The 14,980-nt window shown below is 54.9% G+C and overlaps 1 protein-coding gene across 1 annotated transcript in view; it reads right to left on the reverse strand.

The window, feature by feature from the left end:
- The window catches only part of LRRC38 (leucine rich repeat containing 38), a 33,651-nt gene extending 21,737 nt beyond the window's left edge, over positions 1–11,914 (reverse strand). Inside the window, exon 1 of the mRNA XM_059896060.1 lies at positions 11,272–11,914. Within this exon, the coding sequence (XP_059752043.1) occupies positions 11,272–11,914 (643 nt within the window). The remainder of the gene's footprint in view (positions 1–11,271) is intronic.
- Positions 11,915–14,980: the final 3,066 nt, after the last annotated feature.

Consider the following 14,980-nt stretch of genomic DNA (forward strand, 5'->3'; position numbering starts at 1 on the left):
CAACAGGTGTTTAGTCTACTCTGGTTTCCACTAATATGTTCAAGTCACCTTTGATTTCCTCCAAGTCAAGGTTCTGAGTTGGCAAGACTCACTAAGTTTGGTTCTGCACCTAAAGCAGGAGCTGTGGACCTGAGAGGGTGGGCTTGCGGATAAAGGACCTGGTTCTGACATGATATTTAAGAAGCCATGCAATGGTTGGTGACAAAGACCCTGGCTCATCCCTCCCTCTATCACTTCTTGGCTGGTGACCTTGGCCAACTTACATTAACCTGTCTGTGCCTTGGAGGTCTCACCTGTAAAATGGGGTGCGCCTGGCACTGACCTCTTTGGAAGACACTCATAGACTTAGAGCTACACTGTCCACTACAGTAGCCACCAGCCACATGTTGAGAACTTGATCACGGCCAGTCTGGACTTAGATGTGCTGTAAGTATAAAACACACCCAGATTTTGAAGACTTTGTGTGAAACGAAGAATGGAAAAATATCTCATGAATGAGTTTTCTATTGATAAGTTGAAAGAATAACATTTTGGATATGCTGGATTAAATAAAATACTGAAATTCATTTCACCTACTCGTTTGATTTATTTAAATGTGGCTACTAGCAAATTTAAAATTCTAGACGTGCTTTGAATTCTATTTCTACTGGGTGGAGCTGCCCTGGAGCGCTTAGCTCAGGGCCTGGCACATAGTAGACACGCAATAAATGGAGCCAATGGGAACAGCCTGCTCAGGGCAGGAAGCAGGGACAACCCTCAACCACATAAACAAGAGCCCGATTTGTTCCTTTAGTACCTTATTTTCCCACGTGCAAAGGAAGTGAAGCAATTGGTTCTTGACATCATAAAATCCAAGGGCTGGATGCCATTTTGGAGGCTACCAAATCCATCCCCCTGCCTCTGGCAAAGAGGGTGGTTATCATTATTTCCTGCAGTATCTTCCCAGGGCTGCCGTAACACAACACCACAGACTGGGGGCTTTACAACAGAAATGTATTGTCTCATGGTTCTGAAGTCTAGAGGTCTGAGATCAAGGTGTGGGCAGGGCTGGTTCCTTCTGAGCGCTGTGTGAGAGAGGCTGCTTCCTCTCTCCTAGCATCTGGTGGTTTGTTGGCAATTTTTGGCGTTCCTTGGCTTGTAGATGCATCACTGAGCTCAACCTTCTCCTTCATCTGGTGTTTTTTTCTGTGTCCATCTGTGTTCAAACCTCCCCTTTTTTATAAGGACACCGGTCATACTGGATTAGGGCCCATCCTAATGACCTCATCCTACTCAATTTTATCTGCAATGACCCTTGTATTAATCATGATTTTTACATTCTATATTTTATTTAGCTTTGGCATCTTGAGGTCTTGCCAACGGGGATGGACTGTCCCTCCCGGGGTTGGCCAGTTCCTAGAGACAGTAAACCCTCACCAGTGAGCACACCCTTGATATGCAAAGCTACCAACCCGAGTCCATACCCCACCCACCTCCTTTTATCAGGTTCTTGCAGTCCGAGACACTATCTCCCTGCCCTAAATCACCGCAGGGCCAGGTACTAGACAGCTAAGGATCACCCTTTGAGCCAGAGCCTCCTGAAATTATTCAAACTGGCCAACCCTTAACCTGCCTCCTCTGCTTACCCTGCCTTGCCCACTCCTTCCTGCAAAAACCACAATAAAGACTCTCACCTGTTTTTCCTTTCATTCCTTCTGTCTCCTGACCATCCCTAGTGCTTCCCCGTGTGGCCCTGCACGGCTTCCACTCTTCCTGTTTCTAGAGATCTGTGAGTATAAAACTTCATCCTTCAAGACAGTTATTCTGTATGCCCCCATTTTCTCCTAAAGCTCTTTTACATCAGGATTTCCCTGATCTTCCAAATAAACCTTGGGGTTACAGATGAGGGAACCACAGCCCAGACAAGTCAGGTGACCTGCCCAGGTCAAGGAGGTGGCAGCAGGTCCAGGGTGTCCCAACTGTCAGCTCTAAGCTCTCAGCCCCTCAATGGGACCATGTGACATCTTCATTTCGGATGCAGACGACCATTTATGTTGGTTATGTTTAAAAAGAGACATCACCTCGTTGGTGTCTTGTGCAAAAGCAATGCCATTCTTTCTAATAATGTGAGGGGAGGGCCTTTTCTTCACATGAAGAGGGAGAAGAGAGGAACATACTTTTGCACCTACTGATTTGAAAGAGAGCTACCGGGATGATGGGGCCTATATGCCAAGGGAACCCACCCAGGAAACCTGTGCTGGGAGCTGCGGGTGAGCGGCTTCCAGACCCTCTCATCCCACGACCTGGAGGAGGCTGGCTGGGGAGGGCACAAAGCAAGCCAGAGTCAGAGCTAGAAGAGGCCTTCGGGGTCATCTAGCCCCAGGGTCTAGGGCGGGTGGCTGGGGAGAGGAATTCCCCGTGTTGGGGAATCCGGCCAGCGCGGTGCCCTAAGTTGCTTCTCATATGCATGTGGTTCTCCTCCTGCCCCACCCTCTCTGATGACTCCCACCTACAGCCCCCAGGGGCATCTGGGGTCACCACTCATGATCTAGAGCAACTGAGAAACAGGACATGACACAGGTCGACTGCTGGCTAACACGGAAGTGGGGACAGGGACCCCGATTCCTAGCTCTCTGGGTCCCGAGTCACCCGCAGCTCCCTCAGGGTCCTGACTCCTGCCCTTGGCATTTATCCCATGACCAGCCCAGAGGATGGAAGAGATGAGGCACCCGGGGGCTCCTTGACGGGCAGCCTCTGAGGCAGAGGGGACAGGCTGAGAGCCACTGGGAGGATGGGCTGTGAACACACAGATAATGCCCGTCTACGCGGGTTGTAGACATCTGGGATTTGACAGGAAAGGCTTAAACCCGGTGGGATTTGTAAACCTGCACGCACATTTCTAGGAATTGGATACGGAAGAGAAGAACAGCCTCTACGTGCAGTGCTGGAGGAGGCGGCACTCTGAGCACCTTCCCATGATATCACTCGAGGTCAAAGGGCAGATGCTAACACCTGCAATTGACAGAGGGAACACCAGGGCCCAGGAATGTCGGGGGATTTATCTGCCGTCAGACAGTTCACTGGAAGCTCGGCCACGGTCACGGCTGCCTGGCTGGATGTCCAGTGCATGGCCTGCCCAGCCCCCATCCCTAAGCTCCGCCCCCCAGAGCCTCCTCCCGGGACCTGGAAATTGGGACCAAGACAGCACAGTCTCGCCCAGCCTCAGCTGGTCTCGTGAATGGAGCAGCGTATTTTTGGTCACATGGATGGAAAAATACAGAAAGCCCATCAGTATATGAAGGGGGGTAAAAAAAAGTGTGAGAAGCAGAGGGTGAAAAAAGGAGGCGCTCTGTTCCCTGCAGCCTCTCGGGTCTCAGCCACGAGCTCCCTGAGGCCTGACCGTTCAGGACTTGGGTTCCTGGTGACAGCCACATGCTTACAAGACACCCTTCTGTTTGCTTATGTCAGAGGCAGCTGGTTTCCGATTCATCGGGGTAAACTGAGATCGGCGGCCTCAGTGTCCTGAATTCCCCCCACCAGCCATTCTCACTGCACCTCGCAGAGCAGAGGCTAACAGACCCCCAGAACGAATGGCCGCCCCGCCGTCTCACCGGCACTGCTCCAACAGACGGGGCAGGCACAGCTGGCTCCCTCCCGCCTTCACAGTGGAGAGCCCGAGGCTCGGGATCTGACCAGGATCACACAGATCTGCGCAAGGAGCTCAGAGAACCCCCGTTCTGGGCCTCTGTCTTTGCTGAAAGCTGATCTGGATGTCCTTGGCTGACCAAAGTCGGAGAGGGGGTATTTGGTGGGGACAAAAGCCAAGGCCAGCGATGTTGGCCTGTCCCCCCGATGGCCCTTGTGACACAGCCCTCGGGAGTGTGCATTCGTCCACTCATTCACACATGCCTACTGCCCCACAGAGCCCCTTCTACACTGGGCATGGCCCCAGGCGCTAGGGACACGGCAGGGAGCGTGCTGATACTGAGCTCATGTTTCTAGAGGGACAAGACTTGTGAACGAGATAATGTGGACTCAGTGAGCGAGACGCCACAGACACAACAAGCAGATATGACAACGATGAGAGGGTGGGGACGGGACTGCTTGGGCGGGGTGGTCAGGGAAGGCCTCTCTGAGGAGGGGACATCTCCTGGGGACGTGATGATGAGGAAGACGCAGCCACTTGGGGTGGGAAACGTCTTAGCAGGAGAGGGAGCCGTAAGTTAGGAGGTCCTGGTTGGTCCCTGGCACCTGGCGTGTTCACGGGACAGGGGAAGGCCAGCGTGGCTGGTGTGGGGATGGAGCCTCGTGGGACATAGGAGGCAGCCGGCTTGTTCTAAGTGCAGCGGAAGCCACCAGAAGGTTTCCAAACATGCCATATACTGCACCAGCTGCTGGGGATTCAAGGAGAGAAAGACACAGTTTGTGTCCACAAAACAGGCCAGACCTGTGAACTGGCAAGTTCAAGTAGTGGCCATAGAGATAACACAGCATCCAGTGAGGTCACACAGGCCAGACTCCCAACCCAGCCTCGAGGCCCAGAGGGTTGGAGGCTGGAAGACTAAGTAAAAACCAGAAAGGGAGAGAAGTAGAGGTGGGGAAGGGCGGGAGGGAAGAATCAGGGACCTGGCTGGCACCGTCTGGGCAAAGACCTGAGGGCAGGAGCCCAGAACACTCCCAGGACTGGACTGACACACTCTGCTGTTATCCTACAGTGACCAAGTTCAGGATACGATTTGGCTCACGTAACCGTGAACACACCCAATTCCGGTCCTCGCGACAACCCACCCACGAGGAGGTCCTTCTGGGCCATCATCACACTGCCAGCCCGAAGGTGACAAGGCCTGCCAAGCATCTCATTCCCAGCTACCTCGGAGACCACAGGATTCTGGGACAGCGGGCATTGGACGGCCACTTGGCTGAAAGGCCTGAGCCTTCGGGTATCGGAGTCAGATGGCAGCTTGTCAGCTTCCGGTAACAGTGACACTGGCCTCTCCAGAGCAAATCCCCAGCTGCCTGTGCTCTCCCGGGGCTGTCCTAGCTGGGCAGGAAGGCAGGTCCTCTGTCCACTAGCCCGGCAATGAGGTCGCCCTTTGAGTTAATTGATAGAGCAGCAGGATGGTGACATTTCCAGAAAGATCCAACGTTTGGGACAGAGTAGCAGGACCAGGTGGGGCTCTCCAGGGAGAAGAGAGACAGGGCAGGGTTGTCTCAGGTCATGTTTGCAGTTGACTCTCCCCCGGACTCCAGATCGTGCTGTCTGTAAGAGCTGACACCCGGCTGGGACACTGGGGATGGTAAGAAAGGTGACACCGGGGACTCAACTCTAATTAAGACACAAGTTAAAAACACATGAGCCTGTGGCACCAGGACATGTACAGGCCTGTCAACCGCTGGAGGAGGCCACTTGCAAGAGCGAGTGAGACCTCAATCAACCTCTGCCAGGAACGTGGTTCTCTTAAGTGTATAAACACAAGGGAGAGGTCCACTCCGCTGGCGAGCAAATCATGCAAATTATAGCAATAGGGGATGTCATTGTTCTGTCTATTAAATTGGAAAGCATGTTTAAAAATAATAATACATAAACCTGGGAGAGGCATGGTGAGACAGGTACTTTCTATTTGCCAACAGAGCCTGCTGTCTGGGGTGCAATTAGGCAAAAATGTATCCAGAGGTTTAAAATAACCATAGACTCTGACCTGGTGATTCCACCTCAAAGAATCCAACCCAAAGAAGTAACCGGAGATGTCCACAAATTTCCATGAATGAGGATGTTCAGTTCAGCACCGTGTATATACAAAAAAGAAAGAAAAACAATGCAGATTTCCAACAACAGTTTCAATGACTAGTCATATAACATGACCTCTTACATGACCATAAAAAGTTAAATTTTCAAAGAGCTATAATGACAGGTAACTGTCACAACTCAGTAAGAGGAAAAGAGTCAGTAATAAGATATATAGTATAATATCAATTTGTTTAAAATATATATATGTGCATAAGAATACAACCAGAACTAAACACAGTAAAACTTTCGTAGCAGTGGGATTCTGGGTGGTTTTTATTCTCTTCATGATATTTATCTACATTTCCCAAGTCTACAAAGGATCTATTATTTTATCATCAGAAAAATAAAATGCTTTTATTTTCAAAGAAAACGAGTCACCTTGGAGTCACCTGGGAGAAAAGGACCTGTGTGACCTCCAGGCAAGCATCAGTTTGTGTCCCTTTGGCTGAATTACTGTTTCTTTTGTCAGTATGACAACAAGCCCCCACTCATCTGACCAAACCAGGCCCTCACGGCATCTGACGTCAGGAAAGGGAGGTGGAGTTACTGGGAGATGGGGGGCAGGCTCCCCCAGAAGGCCGCGAGTCTGGCCTGCTAAGCAGGCAGGGTTAGTGAGATAACTGGTGGGCGCCCCACTTGCCGTGAACCCCCTCCTCGACAGGACGCTGCCTGCAGGGGCTGAGCCACAGAACGTCCGGATGCTCCAGGCACCACAGGGGACCTTGTCTCGGAGGCTCCTACCCACCCAAGGGGCCAGGGCGAGCAGACTGAAGGCGTGACACGCAGCCGTGCTTAATTTTCCCCCAGTCCCCGCTTCTCCCAGCCCTTCCCTCCCTACAGCCTCCCTCGTCAAGGTCCCAGTTGCAGCTCAGATCTCTCCCCTGGGACTGTGGGCTGTGTCCTGCAGGCCACACGAAGCCACGGCTGCAAAGGGAGGTGACAGAAGGTGCCTCACTGTTCGGCACCCCTCACCCCCAGGCCCCGGCTCCTGCTCGGGCTTCTCCCACGATACACTCTCAGGGCTCGGTGTGGTCTGTGACCCCGGGGAAGCCTGCTGACTCCATGCGCCTCTGAGCACAGAGACAGCCCTTTGCCTGCCGGCTACGGTTCCTCACACCCAGTGGCCTTTCCTGCCTGAGGCTCCAGGCTCGAGGCTGGGACACATGAGATGTCCTGTGAGCCCAGAGCCCCGGGGTGCCTGAGTGCTCTGCCCCCTCCCTACCGCACAGAGACTACGGCCACCTGGATTCCAGCAGAGGGGTCTCTGGAGGGACCTGGTCTCCCCAGGCCTCAACTTCCCAACCCTTAAGACACAGACAGTCTTCCCTTCCCTTGAAACCACAGAACTGCAGAGTTGGAAGGAACCTTAAAATCCTCCTACCCATACTCCTTTGTTTACCAAAGAAAAATCTGAGACACAGAGAGACAGGAAAGTCATATAACGTCACACAGCATTTCCACAGCTGCAGCAAAATGACTTCTCCCTCCAGCGCGGGTTTTCAAGCTTCAGTGAGTGTGCACCGCAAGCCCCTTTCAGGGGCTGGGGGTGGGGGGAATTAAAATGCAGATCCCCGGGCCTCACCCCCCAGGCACACATTCAGTAGGTCTGGGGGCCCAGGAATCTGCATGTCAAACAAGCTCCCTAGGTGATCAGCACACAGGTTTCTCATCATCCGTGTGTTTTCATTCCCTACCCGCCTCACTGGGCTGCTGTAAAGGGAAGGCAATGCGAGGAACTGGAGGGTTTTTTAAAGATCACTGTCTGCTGAGAAGGTGTTGATGCTTCCCTGTCTCCCCACACCTTCCCCATCTCTCCCTCCCTATCCTGCTGGTCACTTGAGCGACTTCCCAGGTCTCTTGCTTCCAGGTCTGGAGCCCTTCTGCTGAAAGAGGGATGATCACTGTTCCCGGGATGGCATACTGTCCCACTTGGCCCAGGACCTACTGTCTACGGGGAGAACCACCTGACCAGGTACAGAATCTGGGGCTGGAAGGTCAGCTGTCACCCATGAGAGCCGGGGATGGTCGGACAGGGCTGGGGCTATTCTCACCCTCCAGAAAGAATTAGGAGTGGGGTCAGACACTCCTGAGTGCAAGCTCATGTCAGTCACTAACGATGTGACCTTGTGCAAACCACTTCATTTCTCTGCACCTCGTTTGCTTCTTGTTGGGTAAGTTGTGGGTAAAGGTACAGATGGCACTTGTAAACCACAAACCGCCACCATAAGGTAGGGCCACCGGGTAAAACACAGGACGGCCAGTGACGTGAATTTCAGAAAAACAACAAGTAATCCTGTGTGTGAGAATATCCCAAACATGGCACGGGACAGACTTATACTAAAATATTATGCCTCGTTTATCTGAAATTCAGAGTGAATTAGGCATCCTGGAGTTTTGTTTGTTTGCTTTCTTGTTTGGGGTTTGTTTGCTCGCTTGTTGTTGCTAAGTTGGCCAGTGGGCATTCTGGCAGGCGTCCCCTTGTTCTGTTCCTTCAGACCCAGCACCAGCAGGCCGGCTCCCCCTGAGTCCTGAGACCCAGATGCCTCTGTCCCCCCCCCTTCCCAATCGAGCCCTGAGGAACCGCACAGAGGGGACCAGGTGCCCTCGATGGGTGACTGAGCGCTCCCATCAGCGAGAAGGCTCGCTGGCAAACGATCACATTTTTTGTGCTGTCAGAGCTAGTCAAGGTCACTTGCTCTGTTCAGTTTGCTTCTCTGGGGGAGGAGGGACAGGGGAGGTGAAGGAAAGACAATGAGGGTGGGTCCCCTCTGCTCCTTCCTCTGAATTCCCTCCCCTGGGTGCCTGCCTAGAAAGTCTTGGAGCTTGTGCCCCGTGGTGCCTGGCTTTCCCTGGTGGGAAGTGGGTGGTCAGCATGGCCAGGGGCGGGTGGGGGGGAGCCAGGAGGTCCTGGTGCGCTCCCAGCTGTTTCTAACTCTCCGTGTGACCTTGGGCAAGTCACTCCCATCACCTCTCTGGGCCTTCTAGAGAAAACGGGGTAATAGTAACACCACTAATGCTTATTAGTACTTACTGTGTGTCAGGCACTGTTCTAAGTACTTTATAGATAATACCCTTTTCATCCTCCCAACTAGTAAGAAGTAGAGGCAGGATTTGAACCAAGCAGCTCTGTGCCAGAGTCTGGGCACTTGGCCCCCTTGCCTGCTGCATCTGTGAAACTATGAGAGGCCCGAATGCAGGAGGAGGAGGGAAGGGAGTGACTGACACCTAGCGATCACCTACTCCTTGCTAAGATTACCACGCCCTTGACAGAGCTGACTTCGTACAACCCTCGCCACAAACATGCTGTGGGATTCTGATCTTCAGTCTGAAGTTAGAGGCAGGGAAACGGAGGCACAGAGAGGTCAGGGACTTGTCTAGGGTCATAATCTGAGTCTACATGGGAACTCAGCTCTCCCACATCCAGCCCTGGGCTAGGTGCTCCACACCAGCCCACTTTCGGTTCACAGAACTCGGGACACTGCTGTGGCCACAGAACATGGGCAGCGAGGTCAGAGCTGCTCTTGGTGCTTCACCCCATGAGATGCCGGAAGCCCCCATGCTGCCCTGCTACTGGCCCCATCCTCTTCCCCCTGAATGAGACCAACCCTTCCCAAGGGCCTGGACACTGTTTCTTGCTCTGGACCTCTCCATCCTTACCCCCAGCCACACATCCTCATCTGGTGGCTCTTCGCTTTCCTGTATTACAGACAGTAGGAAGGATAACATTTTATATTCTTTGCTCTTTCATTTACCCACATTATCCTGACGATCACTGGTCAGATGGATTGGTCAGCATTACTGTGTCCCAATTTCACACAGCAGGAAAAGGAGGTTCAAAGAACTTTCCCAGAGTCACCCAGTTGTTAAGCCAGGACTCCAGTGTATACCTTCCAATCCAGGGCTCTGTAGAGGCCTCAGAGGTCAGCCAAAGTACTTTAAAGATGAAGAAACCAAAGCCCAGACAGGATACCTGTCCTGGTCAAGGTCACAGCCATCCATGGCAGAACTGAGACTGACATCCACAGCTCCTGACCCATAACACCTAGCCCTCGAGTGAATGCTGGTGGGAGCCAATTATAGCACCTCAACTGACAACTGGGGTTCACAATGCCAACTCTACCAAGAAGCGAAGGCAGAAGCCATCAGAACCAAGGGGAACCCCCGTTCAACAGTGAGGTCTGCATCTGGACCTTCCTGTCTTCTGGTGGGGAGGGTCTGGGGAGTGAATGAAGGCAAAGTTTAAAGTTAGGCGACTCTGTACCTTGCAGGTCAGATCTTTTTAGGACTTGCTCATGTGGGAGAGCCAGCCTGGGCTTAAAGTGCCAGCTCAGGGGCCCGTGTCTGCAGAGAAGTGACAGCCCCTATGCCTGGGATTTGTGCTTGGTGACAGTACAGAATGAATAAGCGAGCACAGGACTTCAGGACATAGGTGGGCAGCATTTCTGAATTCTCAATAAATGGAAAAAATATATATTTACCGATGATAAATCCACATCTATGTCACCTTTTATACTGTGGGTCTTTCAGCTCTGGTTCCTGTTCTGACAAACCCTCGGGGTCAAGGTGGGAGGTGGGGTCTGGCTCTGAAAGGTCACTGCTGGGACCCACGCTCACATGCTCACCAGTGGAAGCCTGGAATCCACTGAAAGTAGGGGCATTTCACCTGTTTCCCGTCCTGGGGCTCATCCTTATGGATGCTGGGGTCCCCTCTTCTCAGCTCTGCCTTTGCTTCCTTCCCACTGGCCTTCACAGGGTCTCTTACCTGCTGTGCCCTTATGTTCCTGTCCCCCAGGGGGGGATGTATGTCCATGTCACTGCCAGGAAAGTGCACCAGGCAAGCAAAGGGTGCCCCAGCCCACAAGATTTTGTTCAGCAATTTCACGTCTGGGCTGAAAAGCTACTGAACAGCAAATCTTTACTGCATGACTGACTCTTAGCAGGCTGCTGCTTTCCTTCACCGGGAATATTCTCACCCCTTTTAGACAGAAGAGCAAACTGGGAGCTGAGAAACAAGACCTACTCAGGTTACAGAAGCTCTTAGAGCTGGCGGGCTCTCTCTCCATGTTCAGTGTAGTGAGATGGGTGCTGAGCTGCTGCCCACAGAGTAGGGTGTCTTCCACTTAGGAGGGGCCCAGAAATAACCCACATCCACCGGTACTAGGACCCAAAGCCCCACAAGATGATCTCGGAAATCCAGGTCCCGAACACTGTTGGAGAAACAGGGGGGAAAGCAGGGCAACAAGGCCCAGAATCTCCAGAGAATTCCAGATGTGTCCCTCCCCACTCCCCTTCCCTAGCAGAGTCCCAGGAAAAGTTCAGACTGGGAACCTGGGAGGGTTACACCGGGAGCAAGTCTCATCCAGGGCAGTGGCCGTGAGCGCCCAGGCCTCCCCTTCCAGGCTCAACGCGAGGCCGCTCGCTGCCCTAGGCTCCCGGGCTTTGTCGGCCTCTCCCCGCGCTCTCCCTCACTCCTTCCCGCCTCCCGGTCCGGCCGGCAGGCTCACCTTTGGGCAGCTTGGACACGTTCTCCTGGATCCAGGAGAAGAGGTGGGCGAAGTCGCAGTCGCAGAGCCAGGGGTTCCCGTCCAGGCGCAGCGTGCGCAGCGCAGGCAGCGCGGCCAGGGCGGCCACGTTGAGGCTGCGCAGGTTGTTGTCGTTGAGCTCCAGCACCTGCAGCGACTCCAGCGTTTCGAAGGCGGCCTCGTGCACGCCCGCCAGGTTGTTGTTGGCCAGGCTCAGCTTGACCAGCCTCCCGGCCGAGCGGAAGGCGCCGGCGCCCAGCTGGGTCAGGTTGTTGTAGCTGAGGTCGAGGAAGGCGAGCTTGGCCGAGCCGCTGAACGTGCCCTCCTCCAGGGAGCGCAGAGAGTTGTTCCTGAAGTCCAGGTAGACCAGGTCGCCGTAGAAGATGAAGAAGCCCTCGGGGATGTGCTGGATGCGGTTCCCGGCCACCAGCAGCTTGCGCACGTCCAGGGGGAAGGGGTCGGGCACGCTGGGCAGCCCGCGGTCGCGGCAGTCCACGGTGTGCGGGTCGCTGCAGGCGCAGCCCGCGGGGCACGCGGGTCCTGGCGGGAGCAGCAGCAGGAGGCTGCAGAGCCCCAGCGCGGCGGCGGCGCCGGCGGGGGCGCGGGGCGCGGCGCGGGGGCGCATAGCCGGGACCCGCGCGAGCGGCGGCGACGCGGACGCGGCTCTGGGGCCGAGCCCTGGCGCGGGGCGGCGCGCGGGGTCCCGGAGGCCAGGCGCGGGGAGGGCTCGCGCCCGGGCGCGCGGGGGCGATGAGGCGCAGCGCGGACCGACCAGGGGAGCCCGGGAGGCTCGGGCGGAGCGGGGGAGCTCCGGGGAGGGAGGGGCGAGGGACTCGCGAAGGATTTACCCGAACAGGAAATTAACCCGCCGGAAAATCCCGGGAGAGAGGCGGGAGCGGCAGGGGTGGCGGAGCGGCCGTCCCAAACGCGGCCCCGCCCGGGCACCTCATTTCCGACACCGGGCAGTAAGACCTGTCGCGCGGACTTGGCGCGGAACACTCGGCGACCGAGTTCAGTGACCAAGCGCCCCCAGCCCCAGTGGATTTCAGAGGGCGTGTCAGGGTCGTGCGCCCCGCACTCCCGCGCCCGCCTGGTGCCAAAGCGCGCTCTCCGCGCGCCAGCCCTTGCAAAAGGGAGCGCGACCTGGGTCCCTCTGGCTCTGCGCCAGGGCATTCCCGGCGGGCTCTCGGGGGCCGCGCCAGGGGCTGTTGATCCGGGCTTGGGCGGGGCTCCAGAGGGCTCCAGGGAGCTCCAGGGTGGCTGGTCTTCCTTCCTCCTTTCCTCCACCGGCGCTTAACCCATCTCAGTGAGGCAGGCGGGGTCAACCAGTGGGCGCTGCCAGGGCCCCCGCTGTGGCCCGAAGGAAAGCTAGGGGCCAGTCAGCCGTTTCCACGCTGGCCCTGAGTTTGTCGGGGAACTGGCAGCCACCCGGGCGCGGATCTGCGGCTGATCTAACCGAGGCCCAGCCGAGACGCACCCTCAGAGGCCAGGGTTCCCAGCTGTGTGGCCTCAGTTCCAGTGCTTCCACACTCTGGACCCCGTGTGGCCCATCTGTAAGATGGGAAAAGGTAATATGTATGACACCAGCTTTGGGGGAGGAACACAGAGGCAAGAAACAAAGTTTAAAAATGATCTTTTCCCTCTTAATTTCTACTCCATCCTCAACAAACCCCCAGCTTTGGTCCCCAAGGAAGGTGGTCAGGGAGGTGCCAAGGCTGGCAGGACAGCAAGGAGTGGGTATGTTTAGCCTCAGACCCTTCACCAACCCCCAAGTCAAACTCCTTTCCCTTCCCAGCCCCATTTAGAAACTTTTCTAAGGAGAAGTCCCCAGAGAGCCACCAAGAGATTGTCCTGCTGTTGGCTATTTTGGTCCAAGTGTCCTGGAATTGATAAGCTCCCCCTGGACCAAAATAACCCAGGAACAGCTGTTGGGCAACAGGCCCCCAGAGCCCCTGCCCTGGCCCCTGGCCCCATGCAGATTGATGGAGCCTTGAATTCTGAAGCCACAAAGCTAAGCCCTGGCCTTTTTCCAAAGGTACACGCAGCTTGATGCCTTCCGATGGATCAAAAACCTGAGCTTCTGGGACCGAGCCAAGGGCTCAACAGAGCCCTGGGTGAGGAGGGGTACAGAGCCCTGAGGGAAGCTCTGAGGCACTTGGGGTCCTGCTTATACCCCAGGCCTTCGCACCAGACCTTCTGGGTCTCCTGTCTGTGTCCCCACTCTCCCAGGGTCCCCAGTTTGTCTTTGTCATCCCCAGCTGCAAGGGCTCAGCCCCCATTCTGGTCTCATCCCTTTGATGAGGCAGGTCTGGGGGAAACGTCTGAATCATCCCAGAGTGGGTGAACACCCCAGGCTGCATAAATAATGCATTATTGCAGTGTCAAGGCAAAGGCAGGTGGCAGAACAAACAGGTCCCCCCATTACAACTCTCCAGGAACACCCTGGAATGATTTGTTACACCCTCCACCCCTCCAGCCTCAGGCTTGGCTCCAGCGCCTCACTCTAGTACTGAGGGGAACCTATTCCTTACCCGTCTGAGCCCCTAACATCGTTGCTCAGGGCATCTGCATTTGGCTGGGCTGCCAACCTACACACGTGCCCCCCTGCGCCTGTGTGTCTGAGAGCACCATACCTCCCTGCCAAGTGGTCTGGTTGGCTGGAGCCCTAGCCTGAGTGTCAGGCCCCTGGACCTGGTCCTGGCCCTACCACTGGCCACAGAACCTTTCACAGGCCACTCGATCTCTCTAGGGAAATACTTCCCAGTCGGGGATCCTTGGGCCCCCTGAGGATCAACTCTTTTCAGAATTTCAAAAACTCTGGTGAAAATTGGGCCTTTTCCTATGAGGAGGTAACCCAGAGCAAATGCCGCAGTTCTTGGCAATGAACTCAGTGATAGCCCTAGTTCTTTTGTGTTGAGCAGAAACTGGTGACTTTAATGGAAACAGATGAATTTCTACCTAATAAATTCAGAGCATTTAGCAAAGGCCTGCAGAACAGGGGGTTGCACGGTTGTAAAATAATCAAAAGGGTCCCCGGTAATGAAAATGTTGAGAAATGACACTCTGGGCCTTGATTGCCTCATCTTGAAACTAGAGAGCAAGTACCTTCCCTCTCCCCTTCCACAGCCAGTGTGAAGGCCACGTGCGGAAATATTGGTTTGGAACGTGAGCTGAAAAGTGTTTGGAGAGACACTGCATATAAAAGTGGCCTTACGTCTTGCTGCGGCAGGAACGCCTTGCTTCTTGCTTTGTGTCCCCCAAAGTGCCTTGAATCCAAATCGAAAGGCTTTTTTCATGAATAGCAGAAGGAGCAGACATGGCTGGGGTTCGTGGCGAGCAGGGAGGCCCCCCATATTCCAAGACTCCCATGCCTTGGGAAAATGCAAGCTTTGCCACCTCTGATTTTCCCCCAGCAAGGAAGACATAGCTGTGACCTCAGCAAGGTCACACCGTGGGTCGGCGGTGGCTGCTGGAAAGAGTACACAGGCGTCCTGCTCCCCTGCCACCCCACTCACCCTGCTGCCTCCCTGGGAAGGGGGCCCCTTACAGCGTGAGGAAAAACACTGCAGGTGATGTGGAGAGACGCCTTCAGAGACTCAGTTTATCGGCTCCATTTCTGTATTTATTCCCAGAGTCAACACACTTTGTGATGCCTGATCAAGAGGTTCAAAACAGGGGTGGGACCAATACC

Source organism: Balaenoptera ricei, chromosome 1, assembly GCF_028023285.1.
Source record: "Balaenoptera ricei isolate mBalRic1 chromosome 1, mBalRic1.hap2, whole genome shotgun sequence".
Lineage (NCBI taxonomy): Eukaryota > Metazoa > Chordata > Mammalia > Artiodactyla > Balaenopteridae > Balaenoptera > Balaenoptera ricei.